Below are 25,731 nucleotides of genomic sequence, written 5' to 3' on the forward strand. Positions count from 1 at the left end.
CAAAACAAAAAAAACAAGAAAATGCATCTTTTTATACTTCAACATGTTGAACGTAGGATGTTGGAAGGACTGATGGGACAGGCAGTGGAAATGTTGGCAAAAGCAAACATTTCTGCTGAGCAACATAATATCAGTCCAGACTGTCCCTCGATTTAGTTGCATATAGTCCACATGGCATCTTAAGGCTGCTATTGTGTAACCACAAACTCACTGGTAGGAATTATGGAGCTTAAGCACAGCAGGAGACTCCTGCTGTGCTCCACTCTCCTCACACCTCGCCACCTCTCCATTGTTCCATGTATCACAGATATATACGTTTACTCATCCATACCTCTATTAGCAACTGCATCTATTCACTCATTTAATATCAGATGTTCGGTTTTAGGGGCATGACTGCTTTTTTTAAATCCTATTTTTTCCCACTCGACCAAGTTGTTTGTAAAGAAGAAGGAAAAATACATGTTTTTGTATCTTCTGGCTGGCGAAAATGTTGATGGCAGCAAAGAGATGCAATGCATTTTCATAAATAAATATCAGGCTAGGCAAATATATAAAGACCAAAACCAAGGAAATAGCTAAATAATTCTCCAGAAAAGTAGAAGAATTACAACTTATAGCCAGACAGGTTTACTTATGAAGTTTAAAAGGGTGATTCATTTAAATGCTAGATTTAATTAATGGTAATAGTTGTCGACGGGCAAAATATAAACTCAAATCTCTCAGTTATTCTTCAGATAACATTTTAGATAACAGCCTGGAAACAGTCTCTTAAGAATCTTAAGTTGGTGTAAAGTCAGAACAGACGCTGGAGTTTATTTTCCATAACAGCACCTAATTACTACCACTGCCATCTCCTGAAGAAAAAAACAAGTTATCATTCTGGATTTAATTACGCAGAAGTTATGACATTCAAGCGCTGAAGTTTACACTATTTATGGTATCACTTTGGTCACCTAATACTGAGAATAGTAGAAGAAAATGCACCCAATGAGTATCAAGCCTCATAGTAAAAAGCATTAGACTCAGGAGACCACAGATATACTGGTGCACAAAATACCTTTTAAAATCAGCCTGAGTGAGAATTAAGAAAGCTCTTCCTCTGTTGTGCCTTATTTTCTAAGTTGCCGCTCTTCACCAGCAGTAATGCCTAAAATGCCCATAAGTGAAAACTAACACCCTCACCTTGTTAATAGAATCCTGCAGTGTTACGATGTAAAAAGAGCTGTTATGTGATGATTGCAAGAAGAATGTGGCAATTCAAGGATCTCATTTGTGCAGCAACATTCTCTTAAACGTCTCTTATATCTTCTCTTCATATTCTGTTAAAGGGGCCCTACAATGATTTTTAGGGGTTTCCCTTTCCTCTAGTGTGTGGTATAGGTCTTTGTGCATGTTAATGGGCTGCAAAGGCTAAATACCCAAAGTTATCTCCAGAGGGAGTTTCTCTCCCACACACTCCCCCTCTGCCTGAAACGCCTCCATTGGACTCCTTTGTTTACTTCCGCAACATAGTGACATCGCTATATAACACTCGCACTTCTATTGGCTGGCGCTCGAAACACATTGTGCGTGAAAGGCTAGGGGACGGGACTTCTCTAAGAGGTTGACCAATCAAAACAGAGCCGGCCAGCTAACCAATCAGAGCAGACTGGGCTCTGGTTTAAGACAGAGGGTGAAAAGAGGAGGTTTTTGAACATTAAAGCATGTAAACATGTCAGAGTAGAGGTAAAAAAATACAAATATGATCCTGACAGAACATTTTCTGTAGAAATCCAGTCTCCATGTACCCAAGCCCCTCTGTATGACGTTGACCTTTGACCTATTTGTCTTGTGTTCCACTCTCCTGTTTCCTGTCATTGTTATGGTCAACTCCAATATGTAAGCTATCAACAAAAACATCTATTGTTCTTTTACAGCGGATGAGGGAGACATGTATCACCTTCCAGCGTTAATATCTGTACTTGCCGACATGTCTTGAAAAATGTTTTTCCTCTATATGTAATATAGCGAAGATTAGCGCACAGCATGAATGGCCTGATGACCTTGTGTTAGAATCAGCGAGAGACACATAGAGTTCCTAACTGTACAATGGTCCACAGGGGAGACATATTCTGCAGAGAGTGAAGATGCCATCAAAAACCTGCCAGTAAACATTATTATGGATTATAAACGCTCTGCTTTTTCAAAACAACTGAGTGATAAATGGGGACCACTGTGCTGAGAAATATTATTATTAAAAAAGACACTGTGCTCATCTTAAATGCAGCACTGAAAACTCTTTGATTTTTCTATTCTCTTTTAGTTCCAGCCTAATTCATGATTGGTACATCTGAAGCCTAACTGCTTACCGAGTGGATCCTTCAACCATTTCAGTAATGCAATGTGAGTATGAAGGCCTGCTTGAGTAGTTCTGTCCCAGATCCAGCAAAGTTCAAATGTACACAACAGTCTTTGGGTTTCGCCCACTGAGTCATGTTGTTCAGCACGACTTATATGCAGACTCCCTTACTCAGACACATTACTGCGCCGAAGTATTGCTAACCTAGGGATTTCTGCCACAGAGGCAGAGGAGCATTTTACCGTATCGGATCCCAAACCAGTGTCACAGAATAAAGGCACGCTACTCAGCTGCAGGGGTCTGTGTAGCCGCAAGATGACGACCTCAAAACACTTGAAATGGCCATCAACATGTTCACACATGCAACAATAGGTATACTTGAATGGTTTTAAGTGCAGTTAAGGAACAGAAAACGACAGTACTAAGGAGATTTGTAAATCAGTGCCCATGATGAATCCAAAAGTGCTCACCGAAATCAAGCTAAAATCATGGCTACTTTGGGCTACATTAATCTCTCTAATCCCACTCTCAGTTGAACATTAGCTCCATCTTTTGTTCTCTCCTGAACACGTTTGATCCTCGATCTGTCCATTTCAGATAATGGTGGCCTAGCCCGCTAGATTATTTCATGTTACTGCTACAGTAGTTTGTGCCCGAGACACGTTCATGTGGCTACATAATTGTTTCGCTCTCTCTCTTTCTCATGTGGGCAGGTACTGGCTTACAGTCAGAGAGATCTCTCCAATAGAAGTGTTAAGACTCTTGCAATACCTCTGGTTATATGAGAGAAATCCATTAGTGACTCATTTGCAAATAAAAAGTCATTTTAAAAAGACTGGACCGAGGATCGATTTAATTTTTTTAATCTATTGTAATGTTAACCTCCCACATTGTGTTTTTGATTTTAAAATTAGCATTTTCCTTGGGGTACAACATTTTTACAAATGTGTTATTAAATAAGGCAGAAAAAGTAGGTATAAATTAGTTGGTGATTTAAATAATTTAAGAAAATTAAGTGCAGTTGCGGAGTGGAAAGAGCCGGGCAACCCTACAGTACATTGAAATCCAGGTCTATGCTGCCACTATGCAAGTGATTTACAAACTTATATTAGTTCCTGCATAAACAAAGAAAATAATGAATAGGCAACAATTCGAAGAAAGGCATTAACATTTCATGAGGTGGTCTCCAACTGTTTCCTGTTTAGACGGAGCCCATTAAAAATAGAACAGAAAATAAAGGCCTGGGTTGCTGCTAAAGATCACGGCTCAGGTTCATATTGGTGTATGGCATTATTGGTGAGAGACAATTTACAGGCAGGGACAAAATAAGCAAAGATAATGGGGAAATGTGCAAAATGGTGCTAATAACAGAGGAGTCAGGAGGAGAGGAGAAAACGGACTGTACTGCCAGTTAACATGTGTGATTTTGAACCTAGTATGTCAACACGTTCTCTCAGGCGAAGGGGGAAATTGTAGCAGAGTAATGTGGGCTGCTGTTACAATGTACAGTATGTACTGTGTAGGTTCAAGGCGCTTTGCCTCCCCGCATTTCAGCACCATGGACAGCGCCAGGTCACTCCACTGCTGCGGAGGCTGCGGAGAACTGTTGCTTCCCCTCACTTCCTCTCTGTTAAAACCCCGATATATTTGCGCAAAGAAAAAAAAACACCTGCAGTGAATCTGTGATGGAGCAATGGATGCGTGGAAGGAAAAAAAAAAACACAAACGACTGAATGCGATAAGATGATTACTGTACAGCCACAACAAGAGCCGATATTATGGTGGATTGCCATTTGGGTCTCTCATCCTGCGGTCTTTATGAAACGATGATGACAAATGTAATGCCTCCAAACAAAAGTGTATATGTGTGGGCGTTTTATATGAGGGGGGGTATCATGTGCAAGCCAGCACGAGTAACAGCTGTAGAGCATCTGGAAATGACTCATTCCCCTATTGAAAACCTAGGATAATCACAGCTATAGACACCTTGGCCGTGGCAGTCCCTTAATGATGACCGTGTGGTGTCTCATGGCGTAATTGTTGCCTATTCTATTGGAGACTTGATTGTAAACAGCTCGCTTTGATTTGTTTTCGTCCATAAACAGCTAATCTGATGTTGCACTTTCACCTTTCCCTCTGGGTCAAAGTGCACACATGCAGGGATGAAATGTGGTATTTGTTACAGCGCAGTCCCTTGCAGCAGCAGCATTAGGGCTGATGTCTTCCTACAGGTAGACTCCGGCTCCACTCCACCAACCTACACCTGTTGGAGGGACGCAGTCACGATGCCCCCTCGTGGTTTCAACACGAATCGTTTTTTCCCCTCTTCCCCCTCCAGATATGCTCATAAGAATAAAGGCTAAAATGCTACACTGACGCATTTTCTTATTTATTTTTATATATATAAAAAACACACAACCAAGAGTAAGAGCCGGATCTAAAGCACCGCCTGCGGTTGTGTATAGACTGCGATAGCATCTTTAAGGTGGTGGGCTGTAGGCTGTATCATCCCACGCAATTTCCCTTTCAATGCAGTCACTGGCCGTGTATATCAGCCATTACAAGTGTGTGTGTGTTTTTCATTGGGTGTAATAGGCATAATAAGAGGGGAAATGGTCTGGATAGCCTATGCGGGGTGTCGATGAACACACATTGGGTGTTTCTCGTGGAAAAACTGTCATCACAGCGCTGTATTAATAAAGTCAATTAAAATAAGATAAATAAAAAAAAAACATCATTAGATAATCAATATAGGATGCAATTGACTTACCAACTCCGATTTTCTCCTCTTCTGTAGGTATCCACATATTTGGTTATTTTCCCTCCGGTAGAGAAAGCCACATTATGTCGATATCGTGAGATGATGCTGCTAGAAAATGAGAGCTGAAGGCTACAAATGATCCTGGCTGCTCAAACATGGGACTACATGTCTCGACCGAAATCTCTGTCCTGGAGTCTGTGTGTGTGCAGGGGAGAGGAAGGACCATGAAAGCACCGATATCTCCTCTCTATTATGTTCCGGCGTGTATCTCCAGTCTGATGCAGTCTCCGTGTCCACCTAATGTAACGCGCACACACACACACATACACACTCGCGCAGGCAGGCACGAACGCTCGCACGCACACGGTGAGCGGTTTTCTCGTCTCCAGTAAAAAGGTGTTATTGCAGCCGAATTTAAAGTAGAACAAAGATGCTTCTTTTCCTCGAAGATTATTTATTTAATTTCTTAGTTTTTTCTCTCTTCTCCTTTTTTCCTCAGCCAATCGCTCAGCTGCAGATGATCCGGCTGCTCAGGCAGCGCGCACAATCGATCGGTAATTAGGAGGTAATAGGTCGCGATATCGTTCCGCGGTCAGAACTGTCGAGCTGCTGCAAGAAAATACTGAGAAAGCTGCAATATACCATAAGCTGCGCCATCTTCATGGTCGTCACATGACTCGTTTTGTCAACACTGATGTGTCAAGCATTTGCAAATATATGCGCCCTCTCTCTCTCTCTCTCTCTGCATGGCAGTTGCATCCATCACAAACAGCATTTTCTTCTGCTAGTAAGCTGGCTGGCAGTCTGCCTTTTTTTGATTGGATGCATAGCTTTGGGGGTTGTTGGCCATAAAGTAGCTCCCGGTGTTACGAATAAGACCATGTGGGGAAGCACCTCCTGGTTGAGTCATTTCAAAGAAACAGACCCACTACCGGTGATGCTTTGTCATAGTGCAGTCATGCTCCCACACTGATGGGATGCAACTAATTCCTAAAGGCCACTTTTCCCTTTGGATTTGATTGATAGGTTGGACAAACAGTGGATTTCTCTTTAGACCTACATCACACGACAACAGGCTGCTTTATAAATGACATTCACCTAAAATAAACGATGGATTTTGAAAAAATACAAATGCATGTTGTGGATTAATGAGCTGTTAACATGATGTGTGGATATGACCTTGATCCGAGTTCAGACACATCTGCTACAATCATCTGCATGTAGTGTTTTCTTCTTCTGAATTTAATATGAAGATTCAGTTCGGTAGGCTACTTAAATTGAGTACGTTTTTTGTATACTGTACATTATATGTATATTTTTTTGAATATATTTCCACATGTGATGGTCTAAGTTATTTGTAAGTCTCCAAAATGTTTTGAAGAACATTCTGGTGGGAAGGAAGTTGTGAACTGTCTCGATATTAACTTGTTCATCTTTTGTTGTCTTAAAACTAAAATAAATACTGTATTCGGCCTTAAGCTCTCACCACATGTTGCCAGATACGAGGAAACAAGTTGTTTGTAAGGTTTGACTTCTAATGACATACTGTATACCGGATGTGATGCAATGAATTTAGTTGAGTTGACTTTATGGCGTAGTAAGTGAGTCACTGCTGGTAAAACAGTCTGTGGGGAAATGAACATGATGCATTCACTTCGCTCTGAAGCTTAAACCTGCACAGTTAATACGTACCAAAGTGACCTAATTATTCCAGTAAGGCATATAACATCCTATCCTTATATTTGTGAACGTTCCAGGAACGCAATTTATGTTCTGCGTTGAAAATGACCCTCTGTCCCCCCCGAGACCTTGATTTAAACATGTGAACAACAGCATGATGTGGAAAGAGAACATAGAGGCTGATGTTTTAAATCAGATGGATAAACAGTTTTTTTCCTAAAACATTTGTTATACAGTATCTCACCCATTGCTCAATGCACGTCTGGTCCATTCAGTGCATTAAGCTGTCATGTCCTATACACAAGGCCATCATGAGTAGAAAAATAGAGTGATTTGGTGAATATTGAGCGTCCAGTGAGTTTGATGTAGTGTGGGAGGGAGGGCAGTATTCAGCAGGGTAATTTCTCTCCATCATAGCGACGCTGTGACTGACTCCCATCTGTCTATTACTTCAAGTGGAACACTGTGGGCGGTGTTCCACTCACATACATAAAGCTGAAGGAGAGTGGGGCGTTTTGAAAGCTAAATATGCATCCCAGCTAATAAACATTTGAGAGAAAATATAAAACGTACAAAATAACAAGCAACTATCCTTGCTGAAAATCTGGTTAGGTGACACTACAGCATACTTGTTAAAGCTGGCACAAAGGACATATTATATAATTAAAGATTTGAAAAGGCCTCATGCACTTGTCATTTTCTGACAACATTACACTTGCTCAGCTATGAGCAGAGGCTACATTTAGCTGCTGCTCTGATGCAGCAGCACAGGACGAGACACCGGTCCCCTGCAAACAGGGATTGCCTAATACATCTATACAGCTATCTGTTTCTACACTCCCAAAGCTAGCAGGCAATAAGAGCCAGCCGAGGAGGTAATAAGAAGCACGGCCTACCAACTCATCCATCACCTGCAAACACACAAACACACACATTCTTATTTCTTTACTCTTCTCAGGATCATACATTTCATGCGCTCGCTGTACAAACAATCACTGTCTGTACACATGGACACACACAAGCTCAATTTAGAAAACATATTTGATCCTATTTTAATGTGGTGTTTTTTAAATGGGTCTTGTGACTATTTTAATAAGATCTATTAATAACTGTGGGGGAGGCAACGGGAACATTTAGTGGCAAATCCCTGCATGCACCATTCAACCATCAAGTGACCTGAATAATGTCACGTTATTGTAAATGTAAGGTATCTTAACACTTAAAGGGCAATAAAGATATCATTATTTACATGGAAAGATATGAAACATAACAAATATATGATTGAAATGTATATGCAAACTCAGCTGCTGGTAATTATTAAAGCAAAAGTCAACTGTCATAGTTTCTTTATAAAAAAACGCCAGGTAAACTGTACCCTCATTTTATTGGACGTAATTTAACGTAACTAGATTGTTATATAGACTATGATTTTTGCCTTAATGGTCAATTAAAATATTATCATAACCTCTATCTAATAAGGTAATTCAGTTTTGCAAGAGAGACCCGAGTACAGCAGGAGAAATCGAGCAGATAAGACACAAACCGAAAAAAGCCTGTCACACAAAAACACGTTACATCTCTACAATAAAACAGAAAAAAGTAAACCTATCCAATTGGACCAGACTTTTAGGTGCTTACGTCCTTTGTAATTAATTCCAATTATTTGGGCCAAGCACTTGAAGGCTGCTCCGTCTAGTATTTACTCGAGCTCTATCAAGTGCTAGCCAGTCCTGTGATCTGGCCTGATGAACAGTAGCTATCATTTGAGACGAGATGTGATTGGTGGATACATTTACAAACAGTAGTATGGTGTAGTTTTAGCATGAATGTGCAGGATATCTTCATTGTCAAGCACAGACATGACGGTAAAATATAGGAAACCCAATTTGTATTTAGCGATTCTGTGCCAACTATGGCATATGAGTAAGAGTGCTAACTAAGCAAATTCCCTTATACTTCAATTTCAGACGTTTAAGTAGATGGACATGGTTTAATTTAAAGATGAGCCATGTAGGAATTCATAAAACTGTGTCATCTGCACATGTCTTGATGCATTGAGAGAAGCGTGGCCGGCTGATCTGAAAGTACATTTTACAGCTGAGTGCTCAGATATATTCTCAATATTACACTCCAATATGTACCGGCCATGGCCTGATTCAATTTAAGGCGGCACACAGACTTCATCTGTCTAAAGTGTGAGTGTTTCCATCTATTGATGATTCTTGTAATGTATTTAAAATTCCACGGTGAAACAAAATAATATATTTGGCTTTTCTAACTTTCAGGTTACTGGTCCTCCATTTTTTATGTTGTATCTAAGATACTAGAAAAATGAATATATCCAAATCCTCTTACAGACAATTCTTTGGTATCCAATGTCAATCATCATAATCTAAAATAGTAATTGATTATGACATTTACTCAGTAGGTTTTTGTGGTTTTATATATATATATATTTATTAAAAAAAAAAAATGTGGGGGGGGGGGAAATCACCTTATTATACTTGATTTTGTTTATCGGTCCGTTTCATTGGGGAGAAAAAAAGCAAATTAAATAGTTTTGCTGCATTTTGTATACATTTTTTTTTTTTTTAATGTGAAAACTAATAAAGTGGGGAGATATGAATCACCATCTGCATAAAATATTATAATACTGTATTTGAATAGAATGATGTCTATTAATTGAAAATATTAATGAACAAAGAAAGAATCTGTATCGCATGTATTTGGTCATTTAGAGGGGGGTTTGATGTGAGACTTAGTACAGATTGATTCTTCTATCAGTTCAAAGTTCCTTCAAGTTGAAAAGATTGACCTAACCGCTGCCCATGCTTGAAGAGACCTGATGTTCTGATGAAGTTTGTGTGTTATTTTGACCCTGATATCGGCACCAGTTTCAGCATTCACTTCTTCCTTTTTCACAAATGTTTTACCCACCTCCGGTATAACAGCTTATTATTGTCTACTGCCTGTGAGCATCATGCACATGTCATTAAAAGAAGCACACAAAGATAATTTTGCGGCTTTATTTATAGTAAAAATACTTTAGATACATACAAGCTGTACATAAACTGTTTGAGGAAAACATCACAGTCTTCTTATGGAAAAGAAAACAGGTAAAATGCACTGATACAAGGCAAAGAACATGAGAATCAATGTTTGCAGTGCTTTCAAAAAAGTGTGCAAGTGAAAGGCATTTGTTTCCACAATGTTAAGTTTGAAGCTTCCTGTCACTCCACCCAGAAAAAAATAACATTTGAAAGGAAAATATTTAGCTGAATTCTACCACCATCTGTTATTTCCCAAGTATTTATTTTCTCAAGATTTAGCTAAGTCGATTTTATCCCGTAACATAAGATTAAGTAACATTTAGACTTGTGGCATTATCACCATCACAATGCCCTGTAAATCTTTTTAAGAAACATCCACTAAAGCCAAACTAACAAAGCCTTGTAAAATAAAACAATGGTGGAGAGCCGAAAAAAGCCTCTTTATGTCCATCATGTTCTGACAGTGTGTCAAAGTTTTTGTTACAGTGTGCACACTAGTTACAGTTTCCTCAGCAAAGCAAGAGCACCAAGATGATTTCTCTACATACTGAAATCAGAAGGAGACGGTCACGAATGGCACTGATGTGGGTGGCGTTTTGGTCGTTGGTTTAAGGAGAAAAATAAAAACCTGGAGGCGAGTTTGACGCTTCATGAACCTTCAGCAACATGTGTGAATTGCATTAGCTGCCTAACTCGATGCTTCATTACTTTTTGGTGAAGAATCCTGGAAGTCTGGCAAAATACACATTGGAGAGAGCTTTATATCCTTTGCCACACAAATGCAGACCCTCAGTGGTGCAATGTAAGCCTTCTCCCCTACGAACACTAATCTGTGACCAAACAGAGTGAGGGAATCAATTTCAAATGAAGGGGCTCACTTAAAAAAGTTGCAAATGAGATCAAATATAAAACTTTTCTTCACTGCATCAAAGCACTGGCAATTTATTTCACCATCAAGCCCACTTCTTCTCTTTTTTTTATAAAACTATATCGTATACAATCATTTTTGCCCACTAGTAAGTCAATTTGAGTGTGCATTGGTTTTTCAGCCCTCCATCTCTATGAGATTGTTCTTCCTTTGTCTTGTCAGGTGCAGACACCTACTGTTTCAAACTGGCAGTGCTCCAGGCTATCTCCCACCTTATCTGCTGATATTATCCTCTTTTCTTGCCTCCTGTTCTGCAGCGCACTTGTCTATGAGGCAGAAGTCTTGACATGATGCCCGGTTCCTTGGTCCCAGACGCTAGCGGCTCCTCACTCATTCAGGGATAAGATTATGTCATCCTCAAGGTCAGAGTTGTCGGAGCTGTCTGTTTGTGGCACAGGAAAAAAAAGCAGATTTAGAAATGTGGGAGTACATAGACTGTAAAAAAAAAAAAATCACGCTTTCTCTGACAGTCTTTTGAATAAACCAAGACAGCAGTTTTTAAATTCCACTGGGAAAGACAACATTTCCTCAGAGTGACCAGACAAGCAAGAAAACACAGAAACTGGACCAAACAGCAGCTTTGGTCACTCCTTTAGCTGACAGTGCAGATTAGGACACCATTCTTCTAATGTAGCTTAATTTATCCTGGTTTAACATGCTGTTATCAGGCTAAGGGATCCTGGTAATTCTCCTGCAGCTGAGTGGGTACTTTAAACACAGATGGAGGGTTTCTTTGTTAATCCTATAAAATAGTTCACTTTTATTTTAAAAGGCACATGAGTAGAGTTAAAACCAGGATCAGCTTTAATATAGTTGGCTCAGTGCTTATAATACAAGGATCATGTATTGCCATTGTCCAACACAAAATGCAGTTATAGTCCAAAAGAATGCAAAAAAGAGAGTCCTGGAGAATGGCTTCAGGATTCTCACAGCCTGAGGAGGAGAGCTGCTCTGTAGTCTGGCAGCAGATACTTCTGTTTCTCTGTGATATCCTTTGAGCTCTTTGCAGGCACTTCTCACCAATATTACTGATGCTGAATAAATGGGTTACTACTGGTCATTCCAGTCTGTACGTTTTCCAGTCAGAATGCTTTCTATCGCTTCTCTGTAAGACTTAACTGGTGCATTTTCCCACATTTTGTTTAGCACTTACACGCAGTAGGTGTGTTGGGAAGCCTCCCAGCATTCATATGGGCAGCTGCTTTATGGACATTTATTATTTATTATTGTGTCTGGTGTGGTTTTGTTTTAAATCATCCAGTCAATTCAGTTTTTTTCCACAAGATTCCTAAAGGTTTTGGTAATTTATGTTGGGGAATTGCTGTTTTAATTAAGTTCAATCATGTACTGTTGCAGATTTAGGCTTAAGGTCATGCTCTTCTGACATCATCTGCACAGCCGCTTTTTAAAAACGGAGAAATCCAGAATGAACAAATCCTCTACAGTGAAATCAACATGATTACCCACTTACGAAGAACACGTTCAGGACAAAGAAATATGTAGAAACAAATACATAACTGAAAGTATTAGTGGGAATACTTTCATAGCTTGAATTGATAAACCTCTCACCATTGTCGCCATCCAGATCAACATCTTCATTATCAGAGTCTTCCTCATCATTGTCATCCTCATCGTCGTCGTCCCCAACGTCGACATCTTCTTCGAGAAGGCGAGCTACCTCTTCATCAGAGGGAGAGAACTCCTCGTTCCCATCATCCTCCTCTTCATCGTCCTCATCCTCTCCACCGTTCTCATTGTCTAGCTCGGCGATAAGAGGATCTGTATCGATGTCGTCGTCTGAGTCGTCATCGTCATCGTCGTCTTCATCCTGATCGTCATCCTCCTGGTGCATGGATGACACAAAAAATTGTTAAAGTACAATTCATTTTCATTTCTAGAGTCAGTGCAGAATTAAGAGAACTAAATTCAAACCTGATCCTCCTCATCCTCCTCCTCTTCCTCTGCGAGTCTCTGCCGGCCGACTTCGTACAGCCTGCACACGGTGTCGGTGTTTACAGAGTCTTGGTTCTACAGGACAAGCAGGAAAGGGAAAGGAAATTAAATTATCCAACATATTTTTAAGACACATACATTATCATAAACTTCAGCAAAAACGATTTGCATTTTAAACCCATATTTCAAGTATTTACCTCAATCACAGCTAGGTAGCAGTCTTTGGTATCGGTGCAAAGGTCAAATATGTTCCTCTTGACATCAATGGTGGCTGAGAAGAGAGGGAATGAGAAGTGTCAGAAGTACATTTATGTTTTTTAAGATACATATTAAGTATCTGGAAAATGACTGCCAACTAATACAGTAACAAATAATCACAAAAGTAAAAATACTTAACAAAACTCCTTAGTTAGCATGAACGACTTAAAGCTAAATTAATGTAAGCTGAGTGCAGGACGCCTTACCGATGGGTTTGTAGTCTGTGGCATTAAAGGTCCTGAACGATGACCCAAATGGACTTTTCATCTGCACCTCCATCATGTCGTCTTCATCGTCAGCCTGTAACATTGCTGTAAAACCACAGAGCCAGAATATGAGAGTAAATACAAACTGTGCACAGCGATCTGGTTCACGGCGGTTCGGACTTCTGAGAGGTCTAGCAGTCGTTGTACGAGCGGAGCCTTTGCGGCGCGCCCATGTTTCCTCCTGTGAACCAGCTGCTTCTGTCTGTTGTCCAACACAGAGCCTTCTGCCCATATGGCCGCCGCCACACACACACACACACACACACACACACACACACACACACACACACACACACACACACACACACACACACACACACACACACACACACACACACACACACACACACACACACACACCACACACACACACACACACACACACCACACACACACACACACACACACACACACACACACACACCACACACACACACACACACACACACACACACACACACACACACACACACACACACACACACACACACCACACACACACACACACACACACACACACACACACACACACACACACACACACACACACACACACACACACCACACACACAAAGCACACACACACACACACCACACACACACACACACACACACACACACACACACACACCTTTTTTCTCCCCCCCCCCCTTTGGAGTCTATTCACACCTCTCTTCAAATACACACAAGTCTTTTACTCAAACCTTTCACACACTTGCACTGACTGTGGAGTGAGATGTAGGCTGGATGCCAAATGCTCTACATTACCCATCATGCACTGGTTTCAGTAATTACCTCCATAGATGACGGTGCCGTTGTTGTTGAAGACTATTCTGCACTGGTCCAGAGCGGGCACTGTGTGGAGGAGGTGGAAGGTCCGCAGATCCCACTGAAACTCAAACTAAGGACCATGACACTCTTTTTCTTTTGTATCAACTTAATCTGCTACACATTTAATAACACAGCGATTAAAACCACCCCCTAGGTAATGAAATCAATTATTACAGTAAAAAATATGTAATGTTCAGCAGTGAAATAAAAGCATAACAGTCATTCAACTAGAAATTAAAAAACGAATACAATAATTTTTATGGTTTCCTGGTCGGATTTATGTTCCAATGTATATTAATTTCTTTCAATGCAATGTTAATCATTTGAAGTACAAAAATGCAATCACTTTTTTTCTTAAATGGTGTAACATTAAAAGATTTGGGGATGTATACAATGTATACATTTTTGGTCGAGACTTACATATCTCAACAGCTACTTGATGGCTTGCAATGACATTTAGTACGGATATAACTTTGGTGATTGCTTCACTTTTCATTTAGTGCCATCATAAGTGTAATTTCTTTAGTTTTGTTTATGACATAACACCTTAAAATAATAACATTTCAATCAGCCTCAGTTCTACTTGATGTGTTGTGCTAGTTAGCAATTGTTAGAATGCTTACACACTTAACTCAAATGGTGGAAATGATAAACAATAGACCTGCTAAACATCAACTTGTTAGCATTGTTATTTTGAGAATGTGATCATGCTAACCATAAGCATTCAGCAAAAGGTGTGCCTTAGTCGAGCCACACAGAGCCTCTAGCATTGCTGTAGACTCTTATTCTTGCTTAATGCAGTTCGGTAGGTTGTTTCCACACAAAGAAAAACTCTGTGGCATACTCTTGTCAACCCAAGTATTACTCTCTCAAGGATACAATCTCTGTGTTCACGATGACCTCCAGGCCGTTGGGATGGAACACACCGCTGATGTTCATGTTGAACTTGTCAAACTTGTGTATGGCCTGAGCTGAGCGCACGTCCCACAGCACGCCGTCGTTCAGCACAAGGTCGTCTGTTGGGTTGAAGGTGGCACAGTTCCTCTTGTAGTTGTTAGCCAGGTCTGGGTTGTTCAGAGTCAGAGTAACCTGTCCCGTCTGGATGTCGTAAATCTGGCACAGAGAAAAACTGAACGTAAGCATTTACTATTTCTTTCTGTATATATCTTGTTAAAAAAAGAAAAATGCTGACATACGTACCCGTGCTATATGTTCCTTAGTACCAATGACACGATCTTGGGAAAGCTTACTGAACTCCACATAGTGGTCCCCCAGAAAAGAATGCCTGAAGAATACAAGTGCAACATTTTGCACATTAAATCAGAAACATGAGCCAGTAGGGGGTATAAAAGCTATGTGATTAAACATTAATTTCTTAAAGACACTGTAGAAAAAATCTGAATCCATTGACAGAGTCCTAGTATTGCATTTGTTAGACTGTACGGTTGAATGATGCCAAGTGCTTGTGTTCTATAAACTGAAGACTGCAGCCCTCAGGCTGTTAGGCATAATTAAACAGCATGTCTTCTCCTTTCGGCAGCTCCCTCCTTCAACATCATAAAGCTGCTGTAACATGGGGCAGTGAGGACCACATACATGGAGGCAGTGGGATCACAGACAGGCGTAAAAAATGGGTTTAGTCTCTTGTGCAAACATCACTTACTTCATGATGAAGACGGATTTCATGCCCCAGAGCGCGGACAGAGGGTAACTCCAGGAGGCTGACGTTAAGAGCAGAGAGCCATCCTAAAAACATAAAATGTGATGGTAAAAGATCTCCTCGATGCATGTTTAAGACATCAAATATACAAACATACTAATCTTTAAAAAAATTAATGTGTCTGATATGGTATAGTCCATTTTAAAAGTTTAACTGTTTGATGCAATGAATTACAAGAAAAGTTACAATTCGCAAAAATACATCCTGAGGAGAGGGTTTTTTTAAATAACGTACACATAACAGCATGAGGAGGAATACATTCAGCAACAATAGCAAGACAAAGCATAACATTTTGTATATTCTAGTAGCTCTCTGTACGGACCCGTGAGGGCTCCAGGTGAGTGATGGCTGAACTGTGACAGCTGTAGCTGGCTTCCTCCTGGCCTGTAAACACATTGTAGAGTTTGAGCTGCCCCGTGCACGTCCCCAGCATCAGGAACCGCTCGCGAGCTGAGAAGGCACAACACATGAATCCACTCTCATCCTCGTCCGCCTCTCTGAAGACGGAGATGGGACGGAATCTGAGAAACGGAAGAATTTAGAAAAATGGTTAAGTATTCGCACAATGTGTTCAAGGGAGGGAACATGAATGTATGAAAGCTACCAACCTGCTGAAGATGAGATGTCTGTCAAAGCAGCCTCCATCCACGCCTCCGTATTTAGGATAGATAACCCGCCGCGTGTGTCGGGATGTACAGTTGATGGGTGCTTGGCGTCTCTGTTTGGGCTCGGGGCATTGATGGGGGGTGAAGAGAGAGAAAGGCGGGCATGTTGCCACAGGGTTCTTACAGCGCGCATGCTGTTCCCTCAGGTACTCTGTGATAATGCTGTCCAGTGCAGGGGGGGAGGGCAGATGCCTGTCAAACTGCTTCTTCATGGCCGGACTCTGGCTGAAGGCGCCATGGTCAGACTTCTGCCTCAGCACCCGGGGTTTCTTGCAGCTCACCGTAGTACACGACGCTAGCCTCTCCCGAGAGAAAACTATTCGACCAATCAGTGGGGAGCCGTTGGTACAGGGCGGGACACACGGTGAGGGGAGAGCAGTGGAAGAACACAAGTTGAGTAGTGACGGGGAGGGACGTGATTGTGGATTGCTGCATCCTGGGGAGGACGAATGAGAGGGATGATTTACGAGTCTTAACCCGACACCGTTGGCCAGCCGTGGGGTGCGGGGTAGAGTAGCAACAGGGGAGACAGGTAGGGGGGGTGCGACAGGAGGGAAAGCAGAAGCTGCATGTGAAGAATGAGACAGACATGCCATGGGGAGATCTGCCTCCTTGGTGAGTGTGGTGGCGGTGTCATGAAGGCCTTTGGCAACGAGGTGGTTCCTGATGAGCAGCAGCAGCTCTTTCTCTGGGAAGGAGATCCTGGACTTGGCGACCACACTGGCCCTCAGCAGCCACGCCAGAGACACGTCCGTACCGATCATCAACGGCTTCCCGGAGATCCTCTCTATCAGCTCGGCTGCAAACTTACAGAACTTGACATGTTCGCTGCGTTTGTCCTGCAGCACAGGCTCCTTCATGAGCTGCTGGATGTGTCCGCTGCTGAACAATGGCAGCTTGCTGATGATCTGTCTGACGGAGGTGGAGCGAGACAGACCCACCAGAGCTTTACAAGCCAACGCTCGGATCTGATCTGCATCCGTGATGGGCATCTTCACCGTCAGCAGGGACAGCAGCACCTACAGGAAAGATGCAGTATGTAAAAAAAAAATGAATAAAAATGAAAAGCAAAGCAAAACGTGTTTACTGAACCAACAAAACACAGTAAACACATGTTTTGCCGTGTGCTTCTTGGAGCGTTTTGGAACAACGGTTGTCATTTTACAGCCAGACATTTAAATGTATCTGAATCCTAGGCAAGATGAAGACATCATTGTGTTATGAAGGGTAATTTGATGCCTAGTGAAGCCACAGCAACAGATTTTTGCGCTGCCTGTGAATTAGCATGTCATTATGTCTGGCCTCTGCAACGTCCCAACTGCAGGTCCAGATGTCCCAAAGTAATATACTGAAACCAATCTCCTGCTGTGCCTTGCATGGCGCCTCGAATGCATTCAGTGTATAAATGTGTGTGTATATGTATGTTTTGGTGTGTAAAGCTTTAAAACATGTGCAAGGTTCCCAAGATAAATCCCCTATATAAAGCCAGCCCATTTAAAAACGGCAGTTCTTAGCAGCACCATCATGATGCACAAAACGTGTTCACAGAATGAGTAGTAAGACTTTTTTTCAATATCAACTTTTAGAAATGGCAAGTACAACCTTCCCAAAGGATATAGTAACTGGTGTTATTTATCTCTACCTTGATGCCATTGTTGGACTGCACCACATTCCACATCTTAGTGAGCACACTCTCGCTGGCTTTGGTCTGCTGAGGCAGGCGGCGGCGGGGGGTTCCTGCGATGAACTTGCCAATGCTGGACACGCGTTTGTCTGGAGCACACACGCAGTTGATGGCGACCTGCAGAGCGGACTTCTGAATCTCGGCATCGTTTACAAACACCTCTCCCTCTGCTACTGCCAGGACTATACTCATTCCTGAGGGGAAAAGAAAAGAAAAAAATCCTACAATTAAACGAATATCCTTGAACAAAATAATACATGGAATTGCGCCATCTCTCAGCAGAGCTGGGCTCAGGTTTTATGAAATAAACCAAAATGAAAATACAAAGACACTGCATGGTATTACAATCTGTGGAATGTATTCATAATTTTCATTTTTATACACTACATTTCAGAAAAGGTTACTGTTCATCTTGCTGAAACTGAATGAGTGGATAGATTAGAAATACTGCTGCTAACCCAATGTACTGTATGCTATGTCTTTGTGCCTACTAGATGGTTACACTTAAATAGTTATTTCCTATAAAATACAAAACAATTGAGTAGCATCACTTACCAACAGTGGAAACAGTGGATCCTCCCTCATCCAGCACAGCAACAGCCTCAGACAACAACATCTGCGTCTTAGGAACAACGGTGAGGATGCTCAGGATGTCCAGAGCGTAACGCACTGTATCGCTCCTAGAAACAAATTCATCATTATATCATCATTGTATTATATTATCGAAGCATTATATCACCACATAACACATCAGAAGTCACTGAGAAGGCGACGGATGAAAGAAGAAGAAATGAGAGTTACTGCTGGTCTATACCTGCCATAATACGTGCTCCAGTCACAGGCGATGGAGATGAGCTGCAGGAGGAGCTGGACGCATGAGAGCTTGTGAAAGACCTCCGCTGGTTCCCAGTACAGCCTGAGAGGACCGTACTCTATCAAGAACTCCATCATTTCCACCACCTGATCTCGGGTATAGCTGACCGCCTGGAAAACGAGAACATCGATAATGAAATGTTTGATAAATACATCTTTCAGTCATTTTAGCTTCAATTTTTCTCTGTGTACCTTATAGTATGGTTGGGAGTGAATGGGGGCTCCACCCTCTGTGCGCTGCAGGGATTGCTTCACCTGCTCCACCTTGATAGCCAGGTGCGCCTCAAAGTACCTGCGCAGGGCCATGCAGGTGTGCTTGGCTGTCTGCCTGCTGGAGAAAATCTCATCATCACTCAGCAGCGCTCCCTGGTCCTCCGGGTTCAGGATCTCCAGCGTGCTGATCTGTAAACAGTGACGTCATATCACTCTTTAGTACACAGTCAGCATTTGTTAAGTGGGGATCATTTTTAAACTCAAATTGAAATGTGTGCTTCTTGTTTTATGGTGCTTGATCGTATTAGTTTGTCTCTTGTGTTGTCTCTGTTCTCTTGTTGAGTTTTTATCCGACATACCTCGTGTGTTGATGTTGAGTTTTCTGCATTTTAAAGGCCCTTCCAGGAACATTTGCAATTCAACATTGGCTTTAATTGATGTAGTGTGTGGCATTGGTTTATGCTACATAAATAAAGACACAGATGGATATGTTAACATGGTTACAGTGAGGATCACATGCAGCGGTCTGCTGATTTCTTACCAGGTTGACGAGGCGTCGGAGTCCGTCCTGCCTGTCGAAGAGCTCCAGCACGGCACGGAAAGAGAAGGAGATGGAGAAGAACATGGTGGCGTGGCAGCAGCCGGACGCATGTGAGCACTCCAGCAGCCACAGCGTGTAACCAACCACATCTGACAGGATGGAGTGGGGCAACATGCACACCTTCAGAGGAAAGGACACAACAATGAATACAAATGTGCTCTGGCACTAGTTATGCAACACTGATAAAAATGTAGTATAGTTTTTCAGATTCCTCAGTATTAAAGATCATTATTTTTATGACATTATTTGAGTAGCACTTTTCATGCAGAGACATTTTTTAGACAAGTTTGTTATTGTATCACTAAATTATAAAGCAGGCTTCACATTCTTTGAGGTATATGAAAATGTGACAGAGTCCAGATTATATCTCATATCATAATATAATGATATAACACCAAGCTTCAACATTTATCTTTTAGCACATACAGTACCAAAACAAAAATCTGAAAGTAGAATATTATCCAGTTTGGCAAAAGTATAGATTTCATTGTGTATTTGCAGGATTTCTGTTTGTTTTGTACCCTTTCCATGGCATCCTGGTTATAGGCTAGGTAGTAGAGGCACAGAGACACTCCAGTAGCAGCCATAGACGGTCTGGGGATTTCCAACAACTTCTGAACCCCTCCATGAGCCACAAACTCTGCAGCAAACTTCTTGTGCAGCAGCAGAGAAGCCAGGTACTGCAAGAAGAGGGAAAGAAAATTGAAATAAGTCAGAAGTGCTCTGCCCTAAGTTTTGACAACAAAGAGGGTCAACAGGAGTAAATCGTTTTTTTTACCTTGAGGGCCTCAAAGGTGAGCTGCACATCATTGGTCTGCTTTAGATCCATATAATGCATGAGCAGCTCACGAGCTCCCATCTGCATGAACACCGCCAGCAGCTGCAGGAGGAGGAATGGGCATTAAAGACACTTGAATCATGTACATTCACTTTATTATAAAAGCCTATAAATGACTAGCTGCTGGAACTAATGTTTAACATTTAAAAAAAAAAGTCTTTACCAAATGTCCTGTATAAACGGAAAATTCACACCACTCTTACAAAGTATGAGACCAAGAGCAGAATCATTTATTTAATCAATATCATAAGGAAGACTGACATCTGCTGGACAGTCTGTGACAAGACATGGCAAATGCATAACAAAAGTGACTGGATCGAGCTAAAACAAAGCACTTCTACATGTTGCAAAATGCAATTTTACAATACACTATTCCAGCTAAAGAGAATAGACAAACCTCCTGATATTCTCCCAGAGGGGTGAGGTACTGCAGGATTAGCCTCTGCTCGATTTCGGGGGTCAGAGGGTACAGATGATAGTTGTTGCCAATCACCCAGGGGCTCATCTCCGACCAGCTGCTGTTGGAGAGCTCACTAAAGTTCCTGTCTGGGTCTGGCAAGGAGAAATTTAGCTTCTGTTTTGAGGTCCTGCCGCTCTCCCTATCTGCCTTCCTTTTCAGGAAGCTGCTGCCATCCGACATGCCTTGGTATGTCATTGAACCAGGGTCAGACATGGGCTTCATCATAGTCTTAACAGCAGAGTTGGCATGACTGCTGGTCTTATGAGGGGAGTTGAGTCGGAACGAAAGCTCGTTTTCAGGCTCGATGGTTGAGAAGGCAATTTGGCCATCCTCCTCTGTCCCCTCCCTTTCAGCCCCGTTCCTCCCCGGTGTGAAGGACTTCTCTTCAAAGCTTCCGTCAACAGTCTCCTCATCCAAAGTGAGCAAAGGCTCACTCAAATTCTTCCAGGGGCTGGGCCGTTTGATTTCCCTTTTATTCTCAGCATCTTTATCCTGGAGCTCACGCAACCGATGCAGCATCAAAGGCACCTGTCAAAGTGAGACAGTAAAAACAAGTTGATGGAAAGTTGCTACTTTACATCACTTGCTAATGATCTAAAGCTCTATCAATTATTGAAATAACCTATCAGTATGTATTTTCATATTGTATGTTAATTAAAACAAACATTTGGGACCGCAGTATTCCCTACTGACCAAAACAGAGTTCTCCTCCCTGTAGTTGGCTGCGATGTCCTGGTTCTCCATAGCACCGGCCAACAAGCCCGTAGCGTAGATCCTGAGCGGCTGCTCGGCCTCCTGAGCCCATTTAAACAGCCTCTCAACTATGCCCTCCTGAGAAGAGCCAACACAGCGGAAGGTTGAAATGCATATAGAAACACAACTTTGAACTTAACTTAATCTACTTTATGACTCAACAAAACTACCGGAAAATCCTCCTTTTACCTTGTGCCCTATTCCATTATCAATTGCTGTAGGCTAGGTACATTTTAAAAAACAGTGTGCCTGAGTAATACCACAAGTGAAAATAAGAACTTATCCCTTTTTATCTTGCTCTACTTTGTTGCTATTATGGTCTACTTTATTATTTATTCAATCATTCTAAACAAAAATCTATATTACTGCTTGTAGAAGGCATGTAAACATGTATTATGTTCTTTAACCACTAAACCGAGCATGCTGAATATGCATCTGGGAAACTATAAGAACATTACATTACATTACATTACATGTCATTTGTTAGACGCTTTTATCCAAAGCGACTTGCATACATTCAGTACTGTGGACAATCCCCACAGGAGCAATTTGGGGTGAAGTGTCTTGCCCAGGGACACAACGACATGCTGACTGCAGTGGGACTCGAACTTGCTACCCCCTGATTCAATATAATATATTCAATATAACAAGTGAAATAAATTAAACATGTTGTTTGAACAGAGAAATAAAAAATGCTTCAGTCTTTTTATTAGATAAGAAATCACCCACCTTTTCCTGAAAGACAACAGCTGTCTCCAATCCAGGCATGATGTTCTGAAGCAGGCGACATGCTGCTGCATTTAGGGGGAATTCTCTGCTGGTCATCACATAGCTATTCACCAGCTACAAAAGAAGAAAAAAGGAATGAAGCCCTTTCTAACTAAGAAGCTATAAATTGTCCCTTATTTTGCATAAAAACAGTCTTGGTTGAGTCGCTCCATTCTTACTGTGTTCATAAAGTCATCATTCTTGAACAGGATCTTGAGCAGGTGTCCTAACACACATTCTGGATCAGCTCTCCCTAGTGGCCAAAAGGGAAATGTCAAAAACATAAACAATATTCAAATCTCCAGTTATCTTCACATTATGATCTTTTTTTTTTCTTCTTTCATACCAGGGTGTCGATCATCAAAAGGGTCGGGGTCCGCTTTGTGGTATTCCTCTGTCTCTTTCTCAACAAGCTCTGAGATTCTGAAAGTTACAGCACATCAATCATTTACAATCTTTAAGTCGGCTACACATTAGAAATACATTTGTTGAACTAACTAATCATAAAGGCTTTTACTAAACGACTTACTTGGTGATGATGTTAACCAGCTCCTGTGTGCTGCCTTGCTGCTCCCTCTCCCACTGTTCCAGTAAAGCAGTCAGCTCTGCCTTGGAGTCCACGCTGGCAGACGCCGACGCCATAGCGCAGCCTGTCAGGGTAGCATGCACTTAGTATGAATTTATTTCATTAATAAATCAGTGGCTGCATGTTACTAAGTACATTACTCAAATACAGTAATTTGGTACAAATGTAAGGTACTTGTACTAGGGCTGCTTAATTAATCTTATTTTAATCGCAATTACGATTTTGGCTTGCAACGATTATGAAAACAACATAATCGAAATAAAACGATTATTATTATTATTTTTTTTTTTTTTTTTCTTATTGGTTTTTCAGTTAAATTATACTTAAAGTTCAGGGTAATCAACTGTTTTTTTTTTCAATAAATGGATGTTTTCAAAGTATATGGATAATCGTTTTTAATAATCGTGATATCAATTATTGACCCAAATAATCGAGATTATGATTTTTGCCATAATCGAGCAGCCCTAACTTGTACTGTACTATTTTCTTATTATATAATATTGTATTTGTTCTAATACATCTCAGAGGTAAATATATATTACTTTACTACATTTATCGGACAGCTTCAGTTGCCAAATTCTTTTCACATTACAATGTTGCATCCCCTTCCCGTAGTTAAAACAAAAATGATGTATAAAATGAAGATTCTCCTACTTCTAGAAATAAAGAAAGTATTTAAAAGAACAACTGGAAAATGCCTTGTCACAAAACTTAAACTGTTTTTTAGTGAGCTCATAAAAAGTTTAGATATGTGGTTCTCACAGAACAGAAATGTACAACAGATTATGATATATGATAAGCAACAGTTTACAAAGGAGTTAAATATAGCAGGAGCTTTGACCTCTACAGCAGTCAAATTAATGTAGCAGTAATAATAAAATCCCCAAAAATAAGATATAATAGAAAACCACTGAAAGGGGACATTTTGCTGATCAATTACTTCTTTAACTTCTCAGACTTAAAGTACATTTAGCTGATTATTCTTAAATACTTAAACATACAGTAAGTGAGGTTCTTAATACAACGCTTCTACTTCTAGTACAGTATTTTCAGAGTGTTATTATTACGTTGAATTAAGTAAAACATCGCAATACTTCTTCCACCACTGTTAATTATTTAGAATGTATCCAAACGTAACCGCAACTCCAAGGGATAACAAAGTATGACCTAAAATATTATTAAAAAAGTAGAATAAATACCACAGAGGTGCATGAAAACGATTAGGTCGCTAAAATCAGGACAACAAAGAGAATAGCAGAGTTGCTCTCCATCGCTTCAATGAAGTCAAACAACAGAGTGCAGGTGCAGCTGTCCTCCAGGGACTGCAACTGTCAAACACACAGATCTGATACTTTTAATGTTAGCATATATAATGAAATATATGAACCTACTTTCTTGTTTGATCGGGAACAACCAATTCACTTTGCGTGTTTGAATATCCTACATTCACATACAGCTGATACTCACTGTACAAGGCAGCAGCAGCAGCCAACTCAGACTCTGCCTGTTGCGGTGTTTGGCTAGCTAGACTGTTGCTAAACAAGGAAGCTAATATACTTAGCCCGCAAGCGACGATCTTTAAAATGGCCACTTTTAAAGTCCAGTGCAATAGTTTACATTACGCCTGAGCTGTCCTGACATGAACAGCCTATTTGGTCAGATTCATATCATAGTCAAGCGCCCATACCTGCCTGTGCATGTAACCTAAGGCTAGCACTAGTAGCTAACAGCATCTCAGGTAAACCAGGCTACTTAGCTAGCATGCTAACTTACCTCGTTGTTCGCTCAGTTCTTCCTCGGTTTTAGCGAATTTTCCAAGACTGATATCAGTCAAAACTTGGTTTATACTTGGTGAATATCTACGTACCGACCACTGTTTCAAAGCCAAAGCTTAAAATGCTTTAGTGTAGCTTTGTGTTCACGGTTTATTATCATTATGGCGAACACGTTCCTCACGTCATTTCACGAGCGACAGTCCACTTTTAATGACGAAACGATTCAATAGCAAAACATTGCGAAATATCTGTCTGATTATAAATGACTACCAAAAATGATCATGTTTAAACTTGCACGATAGTTCTTCAAATATATCAAAACCACTTGATGTGGACTGCTAATGTTGTCAACTGATTAAATTAGATGTATGTTATTTATTTTCGTTGTATACCAACTTGTACTTTTTGGCAAAATGTCTGTCATGTATTTTCCAATTATTTTTCCATTTCTTTTAAATTATTGTTCACTTACTCTTCTACCAAAGCAGATGACTTAGTCCGTTTGATTGTATTACTTGCAAATAAATGAAACAAGGAAATCATCAATCCTATATTCTATAAATAGGAAATCTATCAACACATTGATTCTATGCCCATTTTGTGAGCAGATTTATGATATCGGCCAGTGCTCTGATTTCCTAGCGTTATCTGTTTATGTGTGTTTTATATTTGTACCATGCTTTTTGTTATTAAAACCTTAAAAATAAATAAATACCATATATTTCCCAGC

The 25,731-nt window shown here is 40.8% G+C and overlaps 2 protein-coding genes across 3 annotated transcripts in view; both read right to left on the reverse strand.

Annotated features, from left to right (window-relative positions):
• The window catches only part of LOC117479597 (dedicator of cytokinesis protein 3-like), a 43,280-nt gene extending 38,135 nt beyond the window's left edge, over positions 1-5,145 (reverse strand). The window contains 1 exon segment of the mRNA XM_034126694.1: positions 5,109-5,145. Coding sequence (XP_033982585.1) covers positions 5,109-5,145 — 37 coding nt within the window.
• A 4,646-nt stretch (positions 5,146-9,791) lies between these two features.
• On the reverse strand, positions 9,792-25,206 carry LOC117479599 (DDB1- and CUL4-associated factor 1-like). Of its 2 annotated transcripts, none has more exons than XM_034126696.1 (25): positions 25,000-25,206; positions 23,170-23,290; positions 22,987-23,063; positions 22,820-22,893; positions 22,602-22,715; positions 21,813-21,950; positions 21,057-21,647; positions 20,600-20,701; positions 20,343-20,501; positions 19,762-19,941; positions 19,200-19,409; positions 18,949-19,118; positions 18,690-18,814; positions 18,093-18,328; positions 16,394-17,469; positions 16,108-16,306; positions 15,729-15,811; positions 15,266-15,350; positions 14,945-15,178; positions 14,030-14,123; positions 13,175-13,279; positions 12,908-12,981; positions 12,690-12,785; positions 12,327-12,600; positions 9,792-11,139 (listed from the first exon to the last, which is right to left on the reverse strand). In XM_034126696.1, exons 2-25 carry the CDS (start codon positions 23,280-23,282, stop codon positions 11,084-11,086), a joined length of 4,665 nt encoding a protein of 1,554 aa, XP_033982587.1. In that variant the 5' UTR covers positions 23,283-23,290; positions 25,000-25,206; the 3' UTR covers positions 9,792-11,083. The 2 variants fall into 2 exon arrangements, with proteins under 2 accessions (XP_033982587.1, XP_033982586.1); XM_034126695.1 differs by lacking the exon at positions 25,000-25,206 and adding an exon at positions 24,426-24,563.
• Positions 25,207-25,731: the final 525 nt, after the last annotated feature.

The sequence above is a fragment of the Trematomus bernacchii genome, unplaced genomic scaffold (assembly GCF_902827165.1).
Source record: "Trematomus bernacchii unplaced genomic scaffold, fTreBer1.1, whole genome shotgun sequence".
NCBI lineage: Eukaryota > Metazoa > Chordata > Actinopteri > Perciformes > Nototheniidae > Trematomus > Trematomus bernacchii.

What these genes read in the sequence shown, in the direction of transcription:
- LOC117479599 (XM_034126695.1), bottom strand. An exon ending in AAATCCGTCTTCATCATGAA is followed by an intron (nt 15,351 to 15,728) that starts GTAAGTGATGTT and finishes TGTATTCTTCAG; the next exon opens with GCATTCTTTTCTGGGGGACC. An exon ending in CTAAGGAACATATAGCACGG is followed by an intron (nt 15,179 to 15,265) that starts GTACGTATGTCA and finishes TCTCTGTGCCAG; the next exon opens with ATTTACGACATCCAGACGGG.